General features: G+C 32.8%; 1 protein-coding gene across 5 annotated transcripts in view; it reads left to right on the plus strand.

The window, feature by feature from the left end:
* Positions 1-3,973: 3,973 nt before the first annotated feature.
* Positions 3,974-22,982, plus strand: part of cindr (CIN85 and CD2AP related) — a 30,006-nt gene continuing 10,997 nt past the window's right edge. Inside the window, exons 1-14 of one of the 5 annotated variants that reach the window (XM_074129851.1) lie at positions 3,974-4,236; positions 5,545-5,667; positions 9,020-9,183; positions 9,431-9,470; positions 9,556-9,692; positions 11,395-11,509; positions 11,587-11,718; positions 12,118-12,311; positions 13,819-13,966; positions 14,242-14,400; positions 15,599-15,905; positions 17,263-17,479; positions 19,224-19,437; positions 21,282-21,649. In XM_074129851.1, coding sequence (XP_073985952.1) covers positions 4,230-4,236; positions 5,545-5,667; positions 9,020-9,183; positions 9,431-9,470; positions 9,556-9,692; positions 11,395-11,509; positions 11,587-11,718; positions 12,118-12,311; positions 13,819-13,966; positions 14,242-14,400; positions 15,599-15,905; positions 17,263-17,479; positions 19,224-19,437; positions 21,282-21,649 — 2,325 coding nt within the window. In that variant the 5' untranslated portion in view covers positions 3,974-4,229. Of the gene's footprint in view, positions 4,237-5,544; positions 5,668-8,589; positions 8,797-9,019; positions 9,184-9,430; positions 9,471-9,555; positions 9,693-11,394; positions 11,510-11,586; positions 11,719-12,117; positions 12,312-13,818; positions 13,967-14,241; positions 14,401-15,598; positions 15,906-17,262; positions 17,480-19,223; positions 19,438-21,281; positions 21,650-22,982 lie in introns of those variants that run through there. The other 4 variants (XM_074129848.1, XM_074129849.1, XM_074129852.1 and 1 more) reach the window with 4 other exon arrangements.

Consider the following 22,982-nt stretch of genomic DNA (forward strand, 5'->3'; position numbering starts at 1 on the left):
CATAGGAAGGTATTTGTACGTAAATAGCAAAATTAAACTGCGATTTCAGTACTTCCTTTTAAGAGGAGTAAGAAAAATAAACTACGATTGCAATACTTCTTCCTAAAAGGCAAAGAGGCAAAGATCTTTTAATCGAACGACAATTCATTGATTTAAATCGGTTCACTCATTGATAATTTAAATGATTGCAGTACTTCCTCTTAGTAGGTGCTAGAGCATCAGCAACGTAGAGCAGCTTTAACCACTTATTCGAGCTGAATTTTATCAAAATCGGACTAAGCGTTATAGAAATATTGGTAATAATAGTTTTAGAAAGGGCCTTATTTGGGTGGGGCAAACTCCCCTCCTTATGAGGCATAGCATCGAGACTTTTAAAGTGCAAATCTGTACAAAATTTCGATTCGAATGACCCTTCATTCATGCAAATCGGTTCACGTGTCGATAATTTGCAACGATTGCTATACTTCCCCTTAACAAGTGTAAGAGCAGATCGTCGCTTTAATGTTACGTAGGGGAGCCCTAACCCTATCATCCTACCAAATTTTATCAAAATCGGGCCAAGATTTACAGAGTAATTAGTAATAATAATTTTGGAGGGGCCTTACATAAAGGGGGCTAACTCCTCTCCCATTCGATGAACAGCGTCGAGACTCCCAAAAGGCACATCTACATAAAATTCCGAATCGAATGACACCTCATTCATGAAAATCGGTTCACGCGTTTAGGCGCTACGTTGTTTACAAAAAAGGTAACAAGAAGAAGAAGAAGAAGAAGAAGAAGAACAACAAGAACAAGAACATTTTTTGAAAATGCCGTTTTTGCTCATTTTTGGCAACTTTTTTCTCGAAACCTATTAGATCTATGTTGTTGCAAAAAATTACAGTTATAAAGGAGGGTTTGCCCTATAATATAAAGAAAATTTGGGAATTTTATCTTTCATAGAAAAAGAGAAAAAAATTGTCAAAGTTGGGTGTTTTTCAACGTTACGCTTTTTCGTGCAGTTTTTGATGATCAACCCTTATACAACTGTCCTACCGGACAGTTTTAATTATATATTCTATACATTATTATATTAAAACTGTCCGGTAGGACAGTTGTATAAGGGTTGATCATCAAAAACTGCACGAAAATTCTATACATTATTAAAACTGTCCGGTAGGACAGTTGTATAAGGGTTGATCATCAAAAACTGCACGAAAAAGCGTAACGTTAAAAAACACCCAACTTTGACAATTTTTTTCTCTTTTTCTATAAAAGATAAAATTCCCAAATTTTCTTTAAAATATAGGGCAAATCCTCCTTTATGACTGTAATTTTTTTGCAACAACCTAGATTTGATAGATATTGAGAAAAAAGATGCTCAAAATGAGCAAAAACGGCATTTTCAAAAAATGTTCTTGTTCTTGTTCTTCTTGTTCTTCTTCTTCTTCTTGTTGTTGTTGTTACCTTTTTTGTAAACAACGTAGCGCCTAAACGCGTGAACCGATTTTCATGAATGAGATGTCATTCGATTCGGAATTTTATGTATATGTGCCTTTTGGGGGTCGCGACGCTGTACATGGAATGGGAGAGGAGTTAGCCCCTTTTATGTAAGGCCCCCTCCAAAATTATTATCATTAATTACTCTGTAAATCTTAGCCCGATTTTGATAAAATTTGGTAGGATGACAGGGTTAGGGCTCCCCTACGTAACATTAAAGCGACGATCTGCTCTTACACTTGTTAAGGGGAAGTATAGCAATCGTTTCAAATTATCGAAACGTAAACCGATTTTCATGAATAAAGTGTCATTCGAATCGAAATTTTGTACAGATTTGCACTTTAAAAGTCTCGACGCTTTGCCTCATAAGGAGGGGAGTTTGCCCCACCCAAGTAAGGCCCTTTTTTAAAACTATTATTACCAATATTTCTATAACGGTTAGTCCGATTTTGATAAAATTTAGTAAGAAGAAGTGGTTAAAGCTCCTCTACGTGGCTGTGAAGTGCCATCATGCTCTTACACCTACTAAGAGGAAGTATTGCAATCGTTAAAATTTTCAATGAGTGAACCGATTTTCATCAATGAATTGTAGTTCGATTCAAAATCTTTGCCTCTTTGCTTTTTAGGGAGAAGTACTGTAATCGCAGTTTATTTTTCTTACTCCTCTTAAAGGGAAGTACTGAAATCGCAGTTTAATTTTGCTATTTACGTACAAATTACCTTCCTATTTTATTCAAAACGCTTTCTCAAAAAAATTGTTATTGAGGATGGTTTGGGGACCGCAACTATAATCATTCTTTAAAAAGATCTGTCCAGTGGTAGTAACTCCGACTTAACACCTTTTCAGGTTATAATGATAAAATTAAATTTATTATTCCCAATTTTAATAAAATCTGAAAAGCAGATATGTAACTTTGCAAAACATACAAAAAAGAAAATCTATCCAAAAGGTACAAAAATCTCTTTAACAAAAACTTACAGTTTAAAAAGTTAAGTATAAGGGTTGATTAAACGCCAAAAGGTACACAAATCAGCTAGTACCCAACATTTCATTGATATTATTTTAAGTAATTTTATTAAATTAATTTTCATTAATATTTTTTTGAATTTATTAGATGTTTCACAGACCCTTATGCTGGCCAGTTCATTCATTTTCTTTTTCTTTTCTTTTATGATTTAAGTCGCGTCAACATCAAGGTTATTGGCGCCCGGAGCTTTTTTCAGTGCACTGCCGGCCTCCGGACAGTGTTCTCTCGTTACAGACAACTCTGTCCATCACCCGGACAGTGAGCTGTAAGAAGCTCTTAGAAAGAGAAAATCTAAGGGTCAGCAGCTGGATTCGAACCCGGAACCTCCACGTGGGAATCCAATATGCTAACCGCATAGCTAATCCCTTCCCTTTGTTCATTCATAATATTTTATTTTTTTGTTATAATTATAATAAAATGTATATTATATTTTCGTAATTAAATAGGTACTTTATTTTAGCTTTATTCCAAATTATTCTTCTGATTTATCTTTATTATGCTCTTTATTCTGAACAGTCACATATATCGTATGTATGTACATGCACGTTAAAGTAAAAAAAGACAAAGGCAGAGTCGGCTACTATTTAAATTTGAATCACGGATTTAAAACAATATTTCAGTCTAGAATTCGTCTTTCCGAAGTATTTGTGAGCACAAATAACGCGTAGGTAATATCAAGTAAATTATTCAACAATAATTATTCATTTCTCAATTGTAAATTAATGTAGTCCCTCTAATTTTACTTATAGTAAAATACTGGAATAATTATGTTAGCTGTCATAAAAATATGCATATCTTATTTATCTTATTACAGTCAATCTAAGTTAAATGGTGTTCTACTTGAACAAATATTTTGTAGATTAAAATGGCCAGCATAAGGGTCTGTGAAACATCTAATAAATTCAAAAAAATATTAATGAAAATTAATTTAATAAAATTACTTAAAATAATATTAATGAAATGTTGGGTACTAGCTGATTTGTGTACCTTTTGGCGTTTAATCAACCCTTATACTTAACTTTTTAAACTGTAAGTTTTTGTTAAAGAGATATAATATATAATTTAATTACTTCATTTTATTAAAGTATTTTTTTTTTATTAATAATGATTTGTTTAAATAAATAATAATTAAATTAATAGTAGTAGAAATACATAAGTAAATAAATACAATTATGAATGAATGAATAAGTTAATAAAATGAAAAATAAAATTATTTTATATTCTTTTTATTTGGTTTTGTGTATTTTAAGGAAAATAAGGCTATTATTATGATTAATATTAGTATAGTAAGTTTGTGGTATTCAGGGCAAGCCTCTGAGAGTGTATAGATAAGGGAAGATAAGAACGAAGGCAGGAAAGAAGTATCTATTTTCATTATTCAGTTCTCATTGATCTGTTCCTTGAGTATGTCTGAGAAAACTGGCAATTTAATATTGTGTTACAGTAAAACAATCAGAAAACAATAAAATTTGGAAATGGAGTCGGTCGAATTCGGCGAAATTAAAAGTGCCAAGAAATGAACATTCGCGATGTTCAGTGTTAGTCTAATTTTCTAGAAATTGCTTTAATAATAAATACTCATAAATTAATTAGTAGGTTACCATTGGCTATCTATGTTCAGTGTCAAGTGGTGATGTCATCATTTTTCCATTCCATCATTTCGTTTCTCTTATTCTTTCTAACTTTTCTTTGAATTAGTTTTTATACGACTATAAAACAACCATGGAAGGTAAATATTGTTCACTTTCTTTCATAAGTTTAGTTCGCAATAGTGCAAAACCTTAACTTTGTCTCATTATTCTATCATTAGATTATCAGGAGTGAGATGCCCCCCCCCCACCTACCTCATTGTCCAGTATAAATATTTATTGTTCCAAGTTTCGAGAACAATTAGTGTAGTGCACTTCTCAAGAGTCGAACCGTATGTCTAGCATGTGAGTTTTGGGCTGTTTGATACAACTCTGGCTCATGAAGGAGCTCCCATGAAGGGCCAACCATTTCATATCCTCGTAACTATAAAGGGCAATTAGCTCTATCTAGCCAGAATGTTTATTTCCTTGGATGAAAATAGAGTAAAATAAATAATAAATTTCCTTGCCTATATTAGGTACTTAATCTAAAACGTTTTTCGACTTTGCATTTCTAAGATAATCTTTCGACATCAGTAACAACTGAAAAGACAGTTTTTCTCAATCTCTTCATTTATTTTGTTTATCTTTTCCTTTGTTAAAAAAAGAGGTATTGTGATTTCCCTTAAATTTTCGATTAAGAATTTTCACAGGAAAGATGTGTTTTTGAGTCTCTGAGGCCTGAAAAATGGTAAAATTGGTTAAATGGTTCAAAAATGGTTAATGGTTAAATGGTTAAAAATAGTGGGTTATTGAAAAACCTGTCCGGTATCATAAGGGTTGATCGTCAAAAATTTCTCGAAAAAGTGTATGGTTAAAGAACACCCTACTTGTACAATTTTGTATCCCTTTACCTAAGATAAGATTCCCAAATTTTCTTTAAAATAAAGAATGTCCTTGATTATTAGTTGTATTTTTAGATAAAATGGATTTTGAGAAAAACGTTCACTTAATTAAAATAATTCTGATAGAATACAGGGGATACGGCCCTGAATATAACTCAAAGTGGCCTTGATTAGCGTTACAGCAAAATCGTTTACTTTTATCTGGTTATCTGGTGGACAAAAATAACTGTTTGGCCATTGACAATCTGTTCCGTGTACTCGGATAGCGCCTCACTATGTCTTGTGTGGCAAGTTGTGCCTCTCCTACCTTCGGTCCATCGGCTGACAACAGCCCTCTTCCTTCTTGTTTAAAGGTTAGATGATTGATGACTGATGACACGGCAAGACAGAACTTACAGAACGGGTAATTTCCCATAGAGCCAAACATCTTAGCTAAGACTTAACTTTCAGTGAGATCATGAGTATTTGTGCAAGTATTATTCTACGTCAGAAAAAAATTTCTCTACTAAATTGTAATCATGGTAGAGTAAAGTATCAATCCCATTAGAGTTGATTTTGTTTTAGATAAAGATGCATTTATGGAGATGCTGCTTACTAGCCGACAACGGATCAAGAAGATAGTCTGCTTTACCAGGCCAAAGCCTTTAACCTCATCAAGAAGTTGGTTCTCATCAGTCACTAAGACATGTAAGTTTAGCTACTTTTCTTCAATAATACGGGTATGTTAATGTTTCAAGTATAAATGAAGGAATATTGACGAGCCACATCTTTGATGATCTCAGACATCCCACCGTCTTCACTTCTTTATCCACACAGCACCCATACAACTAAATGTTGGGCTCACCTCTGTTAAGCTTCCCCACCCAAACCTTTAATTCTGGATGGAATGAACAAGTAGTGCTATTCACGGCAGATTGTCTTGAAGCCATCTTGACTGCCATTATGTTTCTTTAAACAACCCTTTTACGCATACAATTTGACTAGAAAGAGGAAAGGGGACGTATTGACTATCCTAGAATAAATTTTCACCAGAAATACTAATTTTGAAGCCCCAGTTTTTTCCTAATTGTTGCCTGCAAATTATCCAAGTTTGTGCATTCGTTCATTTACTTACTGCAGGCCAAGATTACGTGATTTTATTAACGTAGGAGTCTCTTTAGATGCCAAAATAGGTGAGATCAATAATTGTATTCAACTCCTAATCTGAATTACTTTCGTTAAAGAAAAGTAACTATAGCTAGAAAATATATTTTTATTTTATACATTTATTGGAAATTTATCATCTTAACAGTAAAATATAATCAGTACATAGCTGGACCATTGCGTTGGCGTTTTCGTCGTGACGAAATACCCTAAGTTAACGCTCTCGTAAAGGAAATACATAAATAAAATTCTCTAATATAATGTACTACTGATACGTAGATGTACTTTTTAGTATCTACTTAACTAAGAGAGATAAAAACTGTTTTATGTTCTAACAATTGAATAAAAACATTTGTTTTTACAAACTGATGTTGGTAAGCAGTCACCTTAACTCAGAAACGGAAAAACTAGATATAGCATTGGATTGTAAGCCGTGACACGACATCAAACTTTCCGAGAAAATCAGAATACCACTTTTCTTAGATAATTTCTCAGGTTTATGGTTACTTTCTCTAAAATTGAGAGTATCTGAAATCTTTATAAAATATGTGCCACGATTTGTATCCAGAACTTTTATTTGAATTATTTTTCGAAGATAATTAAGGTTTCTAGAGGACGTTTGACTCAATAACTACTGTGCGATTGTCAGAAATGCCAATTTACAAATTTCATACCAAAGCGAATAAAGCAGCACATTCTATTGACTTTTCTTATAAACTAGTACTACAGTCTCTACTTGGCCGATAGATAGTGCTCAATACTTGTCTGATGTTTTCTTCCTATTTCTAGGTGAGAGACAAAGAGGATAAAACTTTCTTTTCTGCCTAACACTCCTAAATTATTTTATTATGCACATTATGAAGTATATCCTGCGGAATTTTAAGTTTGAGTAGTTGGTCGATTGATTGGATGACCTAATAGGTAATCTCTTCCAGCTTTCTAAGCTGGCAGGTCTTATAGAAATCCTTATATCGTCCTATTAACAGTGGCATTCCTTACTCCCTGTTTCTCATTGTGCAGATTGAGTTACAAGATATGTACACCATATTTATTATTGATTTTGGTACTTTATTGAAGTGGCGCTCCGGTGCACAATCTACTCCACCATCACGCGGCAGCTCTTTCCTTAAAAATTTAAAGCGGAGGAATGAAAAAATAGAATTTATTATTTATTAGAGAAAACTCTGCAGAACTGTGTGCAAAAACTAAAGAAAAAAGAAATGCTTTCAGTTTCAGATTTGCTAGCTTCTTTAATACCTCCTGCACTTCTGTTCACCAATCGAGAAAACAGCAGCGCCCCTCAAAGTTCTATTCTTTCAGTGCAAAGACTTAGAACAAAGTAGCCACCACTAAGTAAGTGAATTTCCATTTGATAATCGGATGTAAACTGCATCTATCGGAGACGTTACAGAAACCTTGAAAATCCATTTCTCTATTCTTAACTGTTGGGGGTTTCACAATTTTTCAAAAAGTGGTCAATTGTTTCAAAAAAAATCTCATCCTCTCTTTTTGATGCTCAGAAAAACGCTCGTTTTTAATCCCCTGAAGGTTGAATATTTTAGCCAACACAACGACCGGTGACAATAACTCTAACGGGTGAAATAGTAGAGAGGCTTTGACCTTTTTATGTTTTCCATATTATTTTGGATTTGGGATAAAAACAAACAAAGAAACAAAAAAATCCTTCAAATTAATTCATTGTTCACTAAATAAAACAAAAATAACTGTAAAATCCGAAAAAAATAAAAATTTATTCAGTCAATTAATACTTCTGACTGGTTGATTTGACCAAAACCTAAGCAAAATATTAAATATGAACTTTCCTCCATTTTTTATTTTGTGGAATACAGACACACTTGCATCATAAAATTTCGGAAACTGTAATTCAATGTGCGCAGTCTACGTAAGAAGATGCCAATTTAATAGGGGTAGAGAGATACTTTTGAAGGGGAAAAAATCACGCACTCCAATTTGTACAAACCGTTTTTTTTTTTTATTCAGGAGACTTCAAAACGAATATTTTCTGTTAAAAAAATAAAAATCTACAATCCGCTACAGAAAGTAACAATTTTAAAATATTAGTCGGAATTGTAAAAACTCCTTTTTCGAATCCCAAAAAAAAAACTTTCGGGTGGAAAGAAAAATAAAACACCTGCACTAATGCATCGTTTTCTACAAACAAATTATATAATTATATAATTTAATTTCACAGTAAGAATTTGCTGTAAAATGGTTTTAAGGTTTGTATATTTTGTAAAAGTTAGCACAAAATTGAATTGAATTTGGCGCTTTTCTTTGCATCCAGACTGAGTTGTTCATTTGTAAATACGTTATCTTATTAAATTTATTAAATATTTTTTATAAAGAATTTTTATTTTTATTTTTTTGTATTAAGTTTTTTTTGAACTGCTCTATTCAGTTATTTCTTATTTTTGCTTTTAGTTTCCTCAATTCAATTTCATAACCTCCGAGGTACGACTGTTACTGCTGTCGTAAATGGCTGAAAACCTACTAAATGCACTTATGTTTTGTTATGATATCATCAGGGGCTGGGTCATATATTTGTCACAATCATTTATTCTTTTTTTTAGTTTAGTTTAAATGTATATGTGGAGTAGTGAACATTGTGCCCATGATTTCTATGATTTGTGATAATTATAATACAAACTATGGGTCAGTATTTTTTAAATACAGTAAAAAAAAAAAAAAAACTGGATTTGCATTAATGTAAAGACGTATTTAACAGGTTACAACAGGTTGATTTTTATTTACATTAAACTTCAGCAACTAATTAATTTTTTTGTTGAAGCTGGTATTTTATCTTTTTTTATGAAAAAAAAAAATCTTTAACTGGTGGAATTTGTAGAACCTATGTTCCTTTTCTTATTTGTTGCAGCAGAAGCTTTGGTTGAGTTCGATTACAAAGCTCACGAACCAGATGAATTAACGATTAAAAAAGGCGATATCATTACTGATATTTCTTTTAAAACTGGTGGTTGGTGGGAAGGTACACTGTCAAGATCTGGTAAAAGAGGAATGTTTCCAGATAATTTTGTAAAGGTAATTTATTAATATTTAAAACTGACACTGCAGTTATAGTTAGGTTGTGACATAGAAACCTTCAACAGGTTTATAAAATCCTGGTTCTTTTACTATTGATGTAAAACAAAAAATTTAACAGAGCTTGTTTTTTTAGTTAAAATTTAGTTGTTTCCTAAACTAGGCTTTAAGGCAGGTCCCAGTTATTGCACAATTTATCGGGCCTAATTAATAGAAGTGATATATGAATTTTTTTTTTTATTTACAGCTAATTACTGATGCAGAAGGTGAAACTGTACAACATGCGCGTAAGTTCTATTCTTTTTATTTAAAAACTATTTTTTCAGAATTAATGTTATTTTTAATTAAAAATCCTGTCTATTGGCACTTTAGAGCCACCAAGAAAATGTAAAGTACTGTTCCATTATAAACCTGCCAATGAAGATGAATTAGAACTTCAAGTTGGTGATATAATTGATGTTATTTCTGAAGTTGAAGAAGGTTGGTGGAAAGGAAAATTGAAAAACAGGGTAAAGTCTTATTTTTAAGTGCTAAGTATTTTTTAGGATCTACAGGAAGTTGATAAACTTTCTTTATAAAGGAAATTTAAAGAATCATATGTTTTGGTACACTTCAGTGGTAGCTTGGTCAACATTCCTGATTTTGTGTCTGGTCTCATATATTGTATAATATAATACCTCTTTGAGATTCCCTTACTTCTATCGTAAAATACACAACTTTCATTATTTTCCCCAGTTAGTGTATAAATTATTGAAACAAATATGTTTGAATACTAAACGTTTATTTAAATCTATTTATATGTTTATTTTTTTAATTAAATTGATCGTAATACATATAACAGCCATTTTTAATAATCATTTGTATGTTCCTGTCATTTCCAAATTATCTTAAGTGGGCGAGAGAAAAAAAAGTCAAGTGCATAGATAGATTATGGCAATAAATGTTATTCATATACCAGTTCTAAATTAAATTAATTTCTTTGTTTTATTACGCAGAGTCCTTCTTTCCGCAAACTAATAGTTTTTCTTTTTTTGCAAAATTATTATTGTTAAATATGAATTAATTGACTTTCCGGTTTATGCTTTTCATTATTAATATTTATTTTTATTATAATATTGCATTTGTTACGTTCAAAACTAATAAATTATTATGAATAAACAATTCGTAATATGAACGAGCGATTACAGTTTGCACATCAAATTTAAATTTTCTGCTTCTAAGTGGATGGCCGCATCATCCATACATCCACAGATTAATGTTGTAAAGTCAACTTTTTCGGGCAGAAGAGTCGCTTCAAACCATAATCTGTGGAGATTACGCAAAGTCTGGCTTTCTCTCACCGGAGTAAAATAAAGTAATATTATTCCATTTACAAATGATTCTGAATTTCATTATTGCACGGTGTACTGTGTACACGAATTATGTAATTATTTATTCATTTGAACATACAGAAATTCAATACTTTCAAACGTAAAAATAGGTTTAATAATATGTCTTACGTTTATTAACGATGTAGTACATTTAAAGTTAGGTATTCGCCTACTTTTCAGGCGGGGTTGACGTCCAATAAGTAAATTTGGGTGGTGGACGAGGCTGGAAGCTTATATTTCACTATTACATTTTACCAATTAATAAAGAAGTGATGTGCTGAACCTGAACAGGTATCAAAGCACTTACTTGTCCCAACTTATAACCACCCTCACGCTACAGATAATAAGGACAATGGATTCATAAACCTTCCTATTTATAAAGATAATTCTAATTATAATATTACCACTTCCAATTTGCTGTAAACCTTCCTAGATTGTAGATTTGGGGAGTGGCTTAATAAATCCAAATCCTGTGATACCTAAAATTATAAAAAAATTATTAAGTTTCTTGGGTTTATTCTTTCTCTTTAGTTAAATTGGTTAAGAAGAGATTTGAACTAATCAATATATATTTATTGAAGGAAAGAAAAGTGTTTCGTTTTTAATTGCGTTAAGTGGAATATAGAATATTCATCTTATAAAAATGATGTTCTTTTCTAAAAGGCTATGTATTAAAATACATTATTCACAGAAATAATGTGTAGATGACCTAGAATATCGCATGAGTCATAGGCCACTTACATACTGTGTGACTCACAATATGAGATTGTGAATTGATTTTGCTTCGTTTTTTTATACATAATTCTAATTTTTTGTTTTTCTTTCAATATGCCTTCTCTAGATTGGCGTATTTCCATCGAATTTCGTTTGCGAAATAGGCGATTTGAAGAACGAAACTCGTGAAGCACAGAGGAGACATAAACTAAATCGAGATGATTCTACTAAACAATCAATTAGTACGTTTTATTTTTTGTTTTTTGCTAACTATATTATTACTCCTCTTAAATTTGACGTGAATATTTGCGTTTTGCAGGTCTGTCTCAAGAACATTTGACAAATACAACCACACATTCCAGTAGTCACACTTCATATTCACAGAGTGTGGTGAAAACTAGTTCTACAACTGGTGATTCAGCGGATCTACCAATGTTGCCACCTAAACCAAGTAAATTGTTATTTACCTATTTTTTTATTTTAAAAGTGAATTATATCAAGTTTATCTATTTGATTAAATAATGTTTATTTAGAAAAGAACATTTTATTTGATGTGAAGACCATAAAACTAGGCACGTATTGAGACGAGTCTAATTCTAACTGACCCAATCGCAATGATTCGAACACAAATGTGACACAGTTTTAATACGCGAACGAGAGGCAGGCGATTCGCCAAACTATTGTCATTAACTGAATGTAGATTAAAATGACTTAATGGATATATGTTTTATTTATTTTTTATAGTACACTGTACTTGAAACAAAGGGTTGCACTTAGTGGCCTGGTTACACTTTGAGTAATACCCAATTTAATCACTGAAATATCTTAATCTCTGTGTTTGTGTTCGCAGTAAAAGAAATGTGTCGGGCCATGTTCCACTACGAAGCTGCCAACGCAGATGAGCTGACATTGCACGAAGGAGACATAATCACTATCATTACAAAAGAAGGACAAGATCCTGGATGGTGGAAAGGTGAACTAAAAGGAAAGCTAGGTGTTTTCCCGGATAATTTCGTACAAATTATCACAACGCCTAGTGAAGAGGTTAGCTACCTCCCCATTAATGTTTTTCAAAACAGTAATGTCTTTGTAATTGGTGTTCAGCGTTAGTCTCGAATTGCCTTGTATAATTCTACTATTTTAAAACTTCTATATAATAAAATATTGTTCTGCCGTTTGAGGTATGAATTCTATTCATGGGCGGCTTCCAGGTAGTTGGCTTTAAATTTATAATTCGTATCATTTCCTTTACTGACTCCCTTATTAGGCATCGATTGGTATGTTACGAGTATTTCAATAAAGGTAGTTAGAAAATACATTCACCGAGTTCTAGCATGCGGATGCCTATCATGTGATGGACATTACTTACCAAAAGCTCAATTTGTATATTGGCTCTACTGCGCTGATTAAGCATTTATCAAGTTACTCTTTTCAGTCTTCATTTCAATCGGTTTTGAAGGAAGGCCCGTAATGTATCTTAGAGCTTGTTACTGGACTTTACATAACCTTTAAGTTGGTTACTTAAAGATCTTAGATCAGTTTCCTTCATACTCTTATTACAGATCTGATGCCTTAAATATAATGTATTCTAATATGGTAAACTGCTCATACATTTAATTTTGAAATCAAACTTTGTTGAGTACTATTTTTTACGCTAATGATACTCTTAAGAGTTGTGTAAATAAAGTGATAGGTCAGGGACTCAGATCAGGTGAATAAGGAGCTTGAGTATCAGCAATCTTTTGTCTTGTCAAAAATAACATTGAGTGCTCTTCTATCAAAGTACATTAAAATGATGTTTTCTTCAGGTGTTCTAAATTTAGGAACCTTAGAAAGAGAGGCAGTCAATCATCATTTTTAAGTTCTTGAAAGTGTAGGGTATTAGGCACTTATACAGCTTTTGTCCCTACAAAAGAATCAGTGTGTCTCTAGGTCACAAAAGTTGCTCCCACCCTGCTCCAAAGTGTCACTTTAGTGGGCTTAATTCCTATTTAGTTGCTGTTCAGTATAATTTTTCACAGTTGAATCTGGTCAAATATTGATACAACCGAAAATATGTACATTATAATTAACTTCTTTTATTATGTATAATTTAAAAGTTCAAAGTTCTTCTTTTCTCATATTTATTAATTAAATAAATATATTAGACGATTGCCGAGATGGTAAAATAGCTTCCCGGAAGTGGAATGTTTTGAACGATGTATTTATTTTTAACGTTCGACTGTTTATATTACTTAAACAATTTCTTACGAAATTTTGCAATGAAAATATATTTTGAAGTGGGTGAGTTGTGGCCATCACTGTCCTGAATAATTGTTCTATTATTGGAATTTGAAACGACTAGAATTGAGTAAAAATTCTGTGTTAAAGAAAACCTTGAGGCATTTAGTTGGAGAAAGTCGGAGTGCTTTTCTCTGTCTTCTTGACAATCATTTCAGTACAATTTTACTACGAGTGTACAGAATAGTTATGGAATAGATAAAAGTACAAAGCTTTATCACACACAGCTCTTCACTGAAAAGATGGATTCATTAAAACTAATATTTTTCAGGCTAAACCGGACAGGCCTTCTAAAGCATTAACTACGAATAAGTTAAGAGATCACATAACCAAATCGGCTACCACATCCAACATGACCAGTAGTTTGACTGGTGTGAGTAGAAAATTTAGCGAACCAACTAAGCCTTCACCTTCTGCAGGTATTCTTATTATTATTTTAATGCTAATGCTTTTCTACAAATTGATATATCTATAATATAAGCGAACATATACTATTAGAGTGAATGTTTGTGGGATGACCTAGAGTTTGCCAGAGGTTTTGCTAAACCATGTATTTATATCACACTCCTGCTTGTTCTGTGAATTGTGTTGAAAACTTGTGCAGTAAAAGTTGACCGCGTTAGTTCGCTCCATTCTTTAGGAAAGTCCATAGCTTTAATATTATAATTTATTTATCACTTAAATTAAATTTTAGGTGAAGAAAAGTCTACGCACACTCATCCATCGTTGAGCAAAAAGCCAGTTTTACCACCTCCACCTATGAAGAAACCTCAGAGAAGTTCTAGCGATCTATCGAAATCTCCTACAACTCCGTCATTGCTTTCTTCAAAATTGTTGGAAAGTTCTTCTGGTGGTATGAATTGCATATTTAAGAAATTTACATAAACTAGATGTCATTCTTTATGCTCTTCTAATCATCGTTACACTGGGGTCATACGAAGGATTCCAATTAATCTAGAATGTGTTGAATTTTTTCGAGTTTATTTTTATTCTATATTTTATAATTTTTTGTGAGATCAAAATTCGTTTGACCAAGTCCTAACAGAACGTTTTCGAAACATACTAATTAAACTCAACTTAGCGGATCTCATACTGCGCTATCATTTTCAAAGTTTCCCGTTGGACCCCACTCTGTAAACAATTTTCACTTTATTTTAGAAACCATCTAATTACTTCACGACTATCTAAACTCATAGAAGATTAATCATACCAAAACAAAAAAAAATCTGCTGACAAAGCAGATTTAGTAAGGGATTCTCCCTTTATATATATATATATATATATATATATATATATATATATATATATATATATGTATTGATTAACTAGTTTAAATGGCAATTGCAGAAAAATTGCGTGGTTTTCTATTGACCTAAAAGCTTTGCTTGTGTTACGATTGCTCTTTGATGTGGGTTTTTCTTCGCGTCTTTTAAATGCGGTTGTGTGCTGATTCTATACCTTCCGCCTTAAACGTTTCTCTTTTTCATTACTCTAGAGTCTTTAACGGTTTAAACTGGTCACTTTCTTTGTAAAAATCTATTTTAAATGAATTTACCTATATCTTAACCCTCAACAATTTTTAGTATTAATAAGTTATTTCGTTTATTTTTTCTTCTTTTCTCCCTCTCTCTTTATAATTTTTTTGCTTTAAATTTATTGTTTTATATAATTTTAAATTCTAATACATAATTATAGAAGTGTAAGGTCTAACTCCAGCAGACGGATAGCTCCATTGGTGACTAGTTTTCTTCTTTTTTGCTTGTGATTTTTGATTAACTCTGTAAATCAACCGTAGGGTTGTTTAAATATTGATTTCTTTTTATTGAATTTTATTTCTTCCTTTCCTAAACTTTTGGTTAGGAGAGCCTGAGCACCTTTAGTGAATAAAATGTTTACAATCTAATAAGACTTCTTCTAACTAAAACATTGTTGTTTGCTAGTAGGTAGAATAAATGTTACTATCATTATTTAAACAACCCTCTGTTTCATTCACTTAAAAGGTGAAGCGACCTCCTCCCTCATTCTCTCTCTTTCTCTTTCTTTGGTAACAGGAGTACTACAGATGACTACTGCAACAAGTAGGGGTTCCAACAGCTCTTCTGTGGCTCAGAGTACTCTATGCACCGTAGAAACATCGTCTAGTTCGGTGAGCAGCAGCGGCAGGTGGACCGTGTTACACGAGAGTGCCTCTTCAACTGCTTCCGGAACTGTGAACAGCAATAATGCCTCCTCCATAACTAATACCATTAACACGAATACCAGTGACAAAACTGCAACCAATGATAAACCGGATGGACCGTTTTGGAGTAGACATAGAACTTCTTATACTGTCAGCTCTTCACACGCCTCCGAATCTAAGTAAGTCAGAGTTAGATATTCTTAATTTTTCGATAATGTTCTCTTTTGTAAAGCAAGTTTTACCTTTTTAACAGCAGAAGGAGAATTTAAAGCCTTGCCTGATTGACATAGTGTATTGTGCTATTCATGCCATTTTTTGTCGACGTTATAGCCCTTTAAGTATCATCATACACTTGCAGTCCTACACCGTCCGATTATACAACGATTACAATCTCACAATAAATACTTTTACCCTGATTACTACACTTATTACTGTGTCTAGCATACCTCTTTGGCTGGCCGATATTCCCCGATATCTAGTTACAATTATCTACAGCTTTTGATAGTTTTGATTTTCGACCGTTGTTCATTGATGATTTTGGGGAATATTGAGGTGCAGTCATTAAATTCAAACACAAATTTTGTTTCTTCATACCAACGTTTCGGTAAATATATTTACCTTCTTGAGTGTATAGTGAAATTTGTGGAGTTTAACTTTAAGCTATATCTTCATAACAGTTATGATCGCTTAACTGGAATTTTACTTTACTATTTGTTTTACTTTGAGATTTTTTTCAAAATGGCTTCTATGATTTTCTCTGAACTTCTATGTACATGCACGTTGATTAAACACTTTTATTTAAATCATTTTTCTTGCCAAAATTTTTCCACGGGAAATTCAGGGAGTGATACTGATGCAGTTCCAGTCTCCTCTTAGCATTGTAATGTAAACTATTGTGAGGAAAAGTTGAACAAGTTTTGGTATTCCGAGTTCAATTCTTGGCAAGTCATATTAAGAGAAATAGTGTGTCACAACAAATTTTTGTTAAAACCTTTACCTAATAAGTAGTAGTAATTCTTTAAATTATTGTATTCTAAGGATAGTATATAGTGTATATATAAATAAACTGTTAACAAATTTAGAGTGAGTGCAATAAGTCATAGTGAACGAGAAGGGATGTGAGGGTTCAGAAAGTTTGGAAATCACTAGATTGGAGTAAGGAGTGGACCTGTACCTTCTCAGGCATTGCAGCGAAAAGGGGCAAGACATAAATCTCTTCTTTTTAAGAGGCCTATTGTTATTTTTGCGATTTTCACCTCTGGTTTAGCACATTTTGTTGATTTGCTGTAAGAAATCGATTGTCTTTCTTCCTATCCATCACAACCCGCACGACAGCTACTCCCGCCCGCAAAGCAGAGAGATTCTAATTTCCATTCCACACATCAAGAAATAAAAGAAATGTTGGAACATTTTAAAACCCGACCTATTTGAGATTTGATGCAAAACATGGGATACACCTAATTTGTGAATAATGTACTTAAAGGAAAGTGTTCCTTGTAATTTGCTATTTTTCAAAACTTCTGTGTTGCCCTGCAGCTCAGTGGCCTTGAACAGCGGAGGTGATGGGACTGCAACATCCCAGTCACAACCACCACCTAGCGAACTAGATCTGGATCTAGTCGGCAGAGCTGCTATGCTCACTCATCCCACGGCCAATCGAGCGAAACTGCCAAAACGGCGTCCACCGTCAGGCGTCATCAACAAAGATATGAGTCAATTTACGGATGGTAACTCTGAGTTAGAACTAGACAACGTGAGTAAAATTACTAATTTACCTAAAAAAAGTGTTGGATGTGTAAAAACGTTTAATTTATCTACCGATTTTAATCTATAATCTGTGTTGTGAAGAAAAAAATCCATCATCTTTGTTTAGTTATAATTATAACTTCCAACATGATAACTAACAGTGAATCGTTAATCAGGAACAGTTATAATGTAATCAAAGATGTTATGAACGTCAAGGAGATTGATGATGAGTTTAAATAAGACTGATACGATTTTATATTTGGTTCTTACACCTTAGTTTAAAGCCCCTGTAAGGTTTCTTTTTTGTTAATGTCTAGCCAAAACACTGGAAAAACATTGTAAATGTACTCAAGTAAGTAAATATAAGCGAGATTTTCAAGAAGAGGTGAAGTTTAGCTTTCCTTAAGGGGTTATAGGCAGTCAGAAATTTGAAAAAATCGATTTTTTTTTTAAATTTTTTTATATTAAAGTATAGTATCTCAGGAATGTTGTCCTAAAATTTCAAGTTGATCCGAGCAAAATTGTAAGAGTGAAAGTGTTTACAAGCCCCGACCGTTCGAATTACCATCGCTGAGCACAGAGCTCAACTTGCTATGCGGGAGGCACGAATCCTACGCAGACAGCAGAAATCGGAAAACTTGAACATTTTGGAAGACATGGAAGACTTATTTTATGGGCCTGGAATCGATGACACTGTGTAAGTTGAAAAAAAGATTATCCAGGTTTTATTCGCAAACCTTTAACCGCTGAAAACTTTAAACGCGTTTTTCTCAAAACTACGTTTTCAAAGTCGGTGGGCACGATATCTCAAAATCTACTGCACCGATCTTTTTGAAATTTTACGTATTTCTTTTACACATATTAAAATCGTACTTGGACGAAGGATTTTTTTTTTTTTCAATGAATAGAACTTTTTTTACAAACATAAAATGGTCAATTTTTTTAGTGAAAGTCGTAAATCAAACTTTAAAGTTGTCCCAAAAATTAAAAATTCAATTTTTTTCTAAATCCTTCGATCAAGTACGAGATAAAGTCATCTACTAACGAAATCTTTTCGAAATTTTGATTTCAGATGACCCAGTCTCAAGATATCATGTCCACGAGAGGGTTGCATTAAAATATTCGCCATTAGTACAATTATTATTAATTTGTAACGAAAAAATTACAATAAGTTCTTTAAACATGGACTGATATGACGCAAAAGTTCCCGAATAAAAAAGTAAACACGTTTCCCCCCCCAAAAAAAAATTGAAAAAATGACTTTTTTTGCGCCTCTGACTGCCTATAACCCCTTAAAAGTGCCAATACAGTATATTTTACGGTTCTTACGCCGTACAATTAGTATGAGTGTCGTCTAACTAAAATTCCGAGCAGAAAGAATATCAGCCGAGGGAAAGACGACAGTACAAATAAAAGCCAAAGGTTTTTATTTGCACTTCTTAAATAAGGCATAAATGTATTAGCTAAAAACTGAATTTGTTATCTTATTAAGTATTGATATCACTGGGGTTCCATTGGAGACGAGAATTCAATATTCCTTTAAAACATCCTTCTTTTAAATTCTAAGTTTCAGGAAAATTTGATTACATAAATCGGGCGTGAAAGCTATGAAAGTGTTCATGCGTTCTTTGTGATTATGTTATTCCCAAGTTGAATGTATACTGTTAAAAGCTCTCAGATAGATTTTCTAGGTTATCTTAATATATAAAGTTTGTATAAACTAGTTTTAACTTGAACAATTTTGCTGACAGGATGTGAAAAATGGTGAAGATCTAGCGGCCTGTATAGGAAATGGAGGCGCCCATTCAGCGGAAATAGAAACATCGCCAACTGCTCTTACCAACGGAGATGCAGACACCTATTTAATGGATTCTGTTATGGTGCAAAGTAGAAGTTCTGCCATGTCTAAAACTGCACCCTGGGTTGAAGAATTGAAACTCAGTCAAGCAAAAAAATCAATGCAAGGTAATTAGCGATTTCACCCAGCTTTCAATTACAGATTAAGGAACGTGGGAACTAAAAATTATTTTTTTTTTTTTAGAAAATAGCTAATTTTTAGTTCAACCGCTTATTTTAATATCCGCATATGTGGATTTTCCAGTTTTCTCTAAAATAACACCTATGATTCTTTCTAGACTCATTAAAAATATAATTTTTGGTTTTTTAGTTGTTAAATCGTCGAAAATACATGTATTTAAAACTTCTGTGACGTTCTGCAATTCAGTGACCTTGAACAGCGGAGTTTGAACATCGTAGACACAACCACCACCTGGCGAACTAGATCTGGATCTAGTCGGCAGAGCTGCTGTGCTCACTCATTCTGCGGGCTCTGAGCACTTACTGAAAAAGAATAATTTCAGGAAGCTAAAACTTAATATTTTTCGCATGAATAAATTGGATATTTCGCCGTTTTTGTAGTGTACAATCTGCATGGTTGCTGGGCCTAAAAAGAATAATTTTTTTACATTTTGGACATCAGTTATCTAGAGGTCTTTATTCTACAGCTTTGGGCTCCAACAGCCGTTGCGACTTGTATTTTGATAATTTTCTTTTTCGTAGGCCTTCTACACCTCTAATATGAGGCTGATCATAATTTACCTTATTTTGCTAAAGTACACTCGGAAAAAATTTAGTACAAAACTGATTCAGACCTCTCTAATTATTATTCATTTAACAGGAATAATAAATGTATTCTCTTTTCTGTGAACTCTCAGATTCTATAATTCACTTTTTATGTTGTCTTGAGAGTTAAGTGAACATTATAAAATACAAAAAGTGTATATTTAATTTTTGTGATCACCATTCCATGTTAAAAGAAAATGTTGATAGGAGCCGATTACGAGAAAATCTTAAGATATGCAAAAATCTTGTCAAGTATGACTTTTCAGACAGCCAATTCTCATCAAATTTGGAAATTTAAACTTGATTTTTATCAAATGTAAACATTTTACAGGTGGCAAGCTAGTGCATTAAACAATTATCTCACAAGAAGAAAGCCTAATAATTTACCTTCCCTCCCAAAAGCACACTTAATCAAATTTGATGAAAAATGTTTTCAATAAAAGTTTTAGATATTCGTAAATACAATTTCAACTAATCTAGTGGTACACATGCACAATTAATACACTAAGTCAAATGAAAATCAAACAGTTTTTGAGAAAATTATAAAAAAGAACTTGAGAATATTGATTCAATAAAGTTGTTGTTGCGGTTGGCCGATTTACTCACCAAAACCTTATTTTTGTATTAACTGTTGACACTTTGACTCAAAATCAATTTTGAATTTTTAAGTTACGATTGATGTCACACAGAAACCGACCAATTTGCCTGATAAACTACTTTTTCAGACTCGGGGGACCTCACAAAGATTTTTCCAGTGAAAATACAAAGTCAAAAATCTATATAATTTCAACACTTCTTTTCATTTTGTGAAGTAAGAGAAAGTAAAAAACGTGTGAACACTCACACGACCTAACCTTACTCTCAGGGTTTCAACTAACACTTTAAAAATAATAATAATGATGATTTAAGGCCCGTCAACATCTAAGGTTATTGGCGCCCGGAGTTTTTTTCAGTGCACTGCCGGCCTCCGGAAAGTGTACTCTCGTTCCAGACAACACTGCCCATCACCGAACAGTGAGCTGTAAGAAGCTCCTAGGAAGAGAAAATCTAAGGATTAGCAGCTGGATTCGAACCCGGGACCTCCACCAGGGAATCCAATACACTCCCTTATTATTTTTTATTTTTTTATTATTATTAAAGATATTAATCTATATTGAAGTGAACTTTAAAAAATTAATGTTCTGTAGCAGCTGGCAAAACGAGGGTGATGATTGGACCATCGCCGACATCAGACGCCTCCTCGGCACCCTTGGAGAGTAGTGTCTCCAACTCCAAACTGCAGCAGTCTGTGGCCACCACGACCATTTCGGCTACAACAACCTCTACCACATCTCTCATGTCTACATCGCTGGTCGGAGCAGTTACCCTGAGGAACACTAGTTCTGGTGGCCAACAACGACCGCAGAGTATGATCAGCTCCTTGAGATCTTCCATCAGTTCATCCGACAGTTTGATGGGCGTTGGTGGGGGCACGGGTACTTCCACATTATCTAGTACCAGTCCTCAAGATACAGTCACCGTAACACTTCGCCAATGGACTGAATTGAATGATAAAGTAAGACCTAGTTTTCTATTTCTAAATCAAATTTTAATCTTGTTCATTTTCATTACCAACATACAATTTGTTGGCCCAAGTTGTTTAAAGTAATATATAAAAGCCACATCAAGTCCAGAAAAATTTCAATTATTCTTTTTTTTTTTTTTTTTTTTTTTTTTTTTTTTTTTTTTTTTTTTTTTTTTTTTTTTTTTTTTTTTTAATGTAGCAATAGAATTCTGACGGCTTAGATCTTATTTAAGACAGATCATGACACTGTACTGCAGGTTTTCCATTTACCGGAAAAATTTGGCTAAGAGGAGGGTTTTTCACATTCTCTTTACATACCGTATTTTCTTAAATCTAGGACACACTTATTTCCTTTTGTTAATGTTCCAAAATTATGGCGAGGCCTAGTTTCGAATTTTATAGATGTGTATTTGTGCGACATGACTCAAACACAAAAAAATCGGAGAAAAATCAAATTGGACATCTCGAATTGGGGCAATCATGGAACCCGTGAGTAAGGTTTGGTCCAAATCAGTCTACCGCAAGTGCCAAAAATTTAACAGTTTTCCAGTTTTGTGGGATTTACTTGGATACGGTTCCAACGATTCTTATTATTATTATTATTTTTAATGATTTAAGGCGCGTAAACATCTAAGGTTATTGGCACCCGGAGCTTTTTTCAGTGCACTGCCGGTCCCGTTCAGTGTTCTCTCGTTACAGATATATATACGAATTTCAATTAGGAGAATTAGATATATACTTCTAAAACTCTGGAACACTTTTTAATAGAATGCCCTAATTATAGTCCATTCAGGAAGCGTTATTTTTCTGAATTTATTGCCGATAAAGACGATATTCATTGGCTCTTAAACATTCAAAATAGGAACCATTTAGACAAAATATACTTTTTCATTATAGCAGCTCTAAAATTAAGGTCATTCTGTCTAAATGAATGAAGATAAAACATAAATAATAGGAGCAATAAATTTTATTAAATATGTAAAGAAATTTATAAGTTCATTGAAAAATTGTGGTCGCTTATTTTTATTTACATTTTTATTTTCAAGTTTAAGTATTGAGCAAAATTTAAGTAAAATTAATGTACTGAGAGTATTTTTATTTGCAATGTTTGTTTTCAATTTGTTTTATTTTATTTTCTATCTGTTCTTGTGGAAACTATTATTTTTCTTTACTGCTAATATTATTAATATTCATTTTTATATTTAAGTTGCCACCACAGCTATTATTATGTTTATTATTTCAACTTATATTATGATTATGATTTTATCAGTTGAACTTTTGTAAAATATGTAACACAGAACCCCTGTAATGTGTATATATACAC

This window comes from Rhodnius prolixus, unplaced genomic scaffold, assembly GCF_049639745.1.
Source record: "Rhodnius prolixus isolate KJV_2025 unplaced genomic scaffold, Rpr scaffold_15, whole genome shotgun sequence".
Classification (NCBI taxonomy): Eukaryota; Metazoa; Arthropoda; class Insecta; order Hemiptera; family Reduviidae; genus Rhodnius; species Rhodnius prolixus.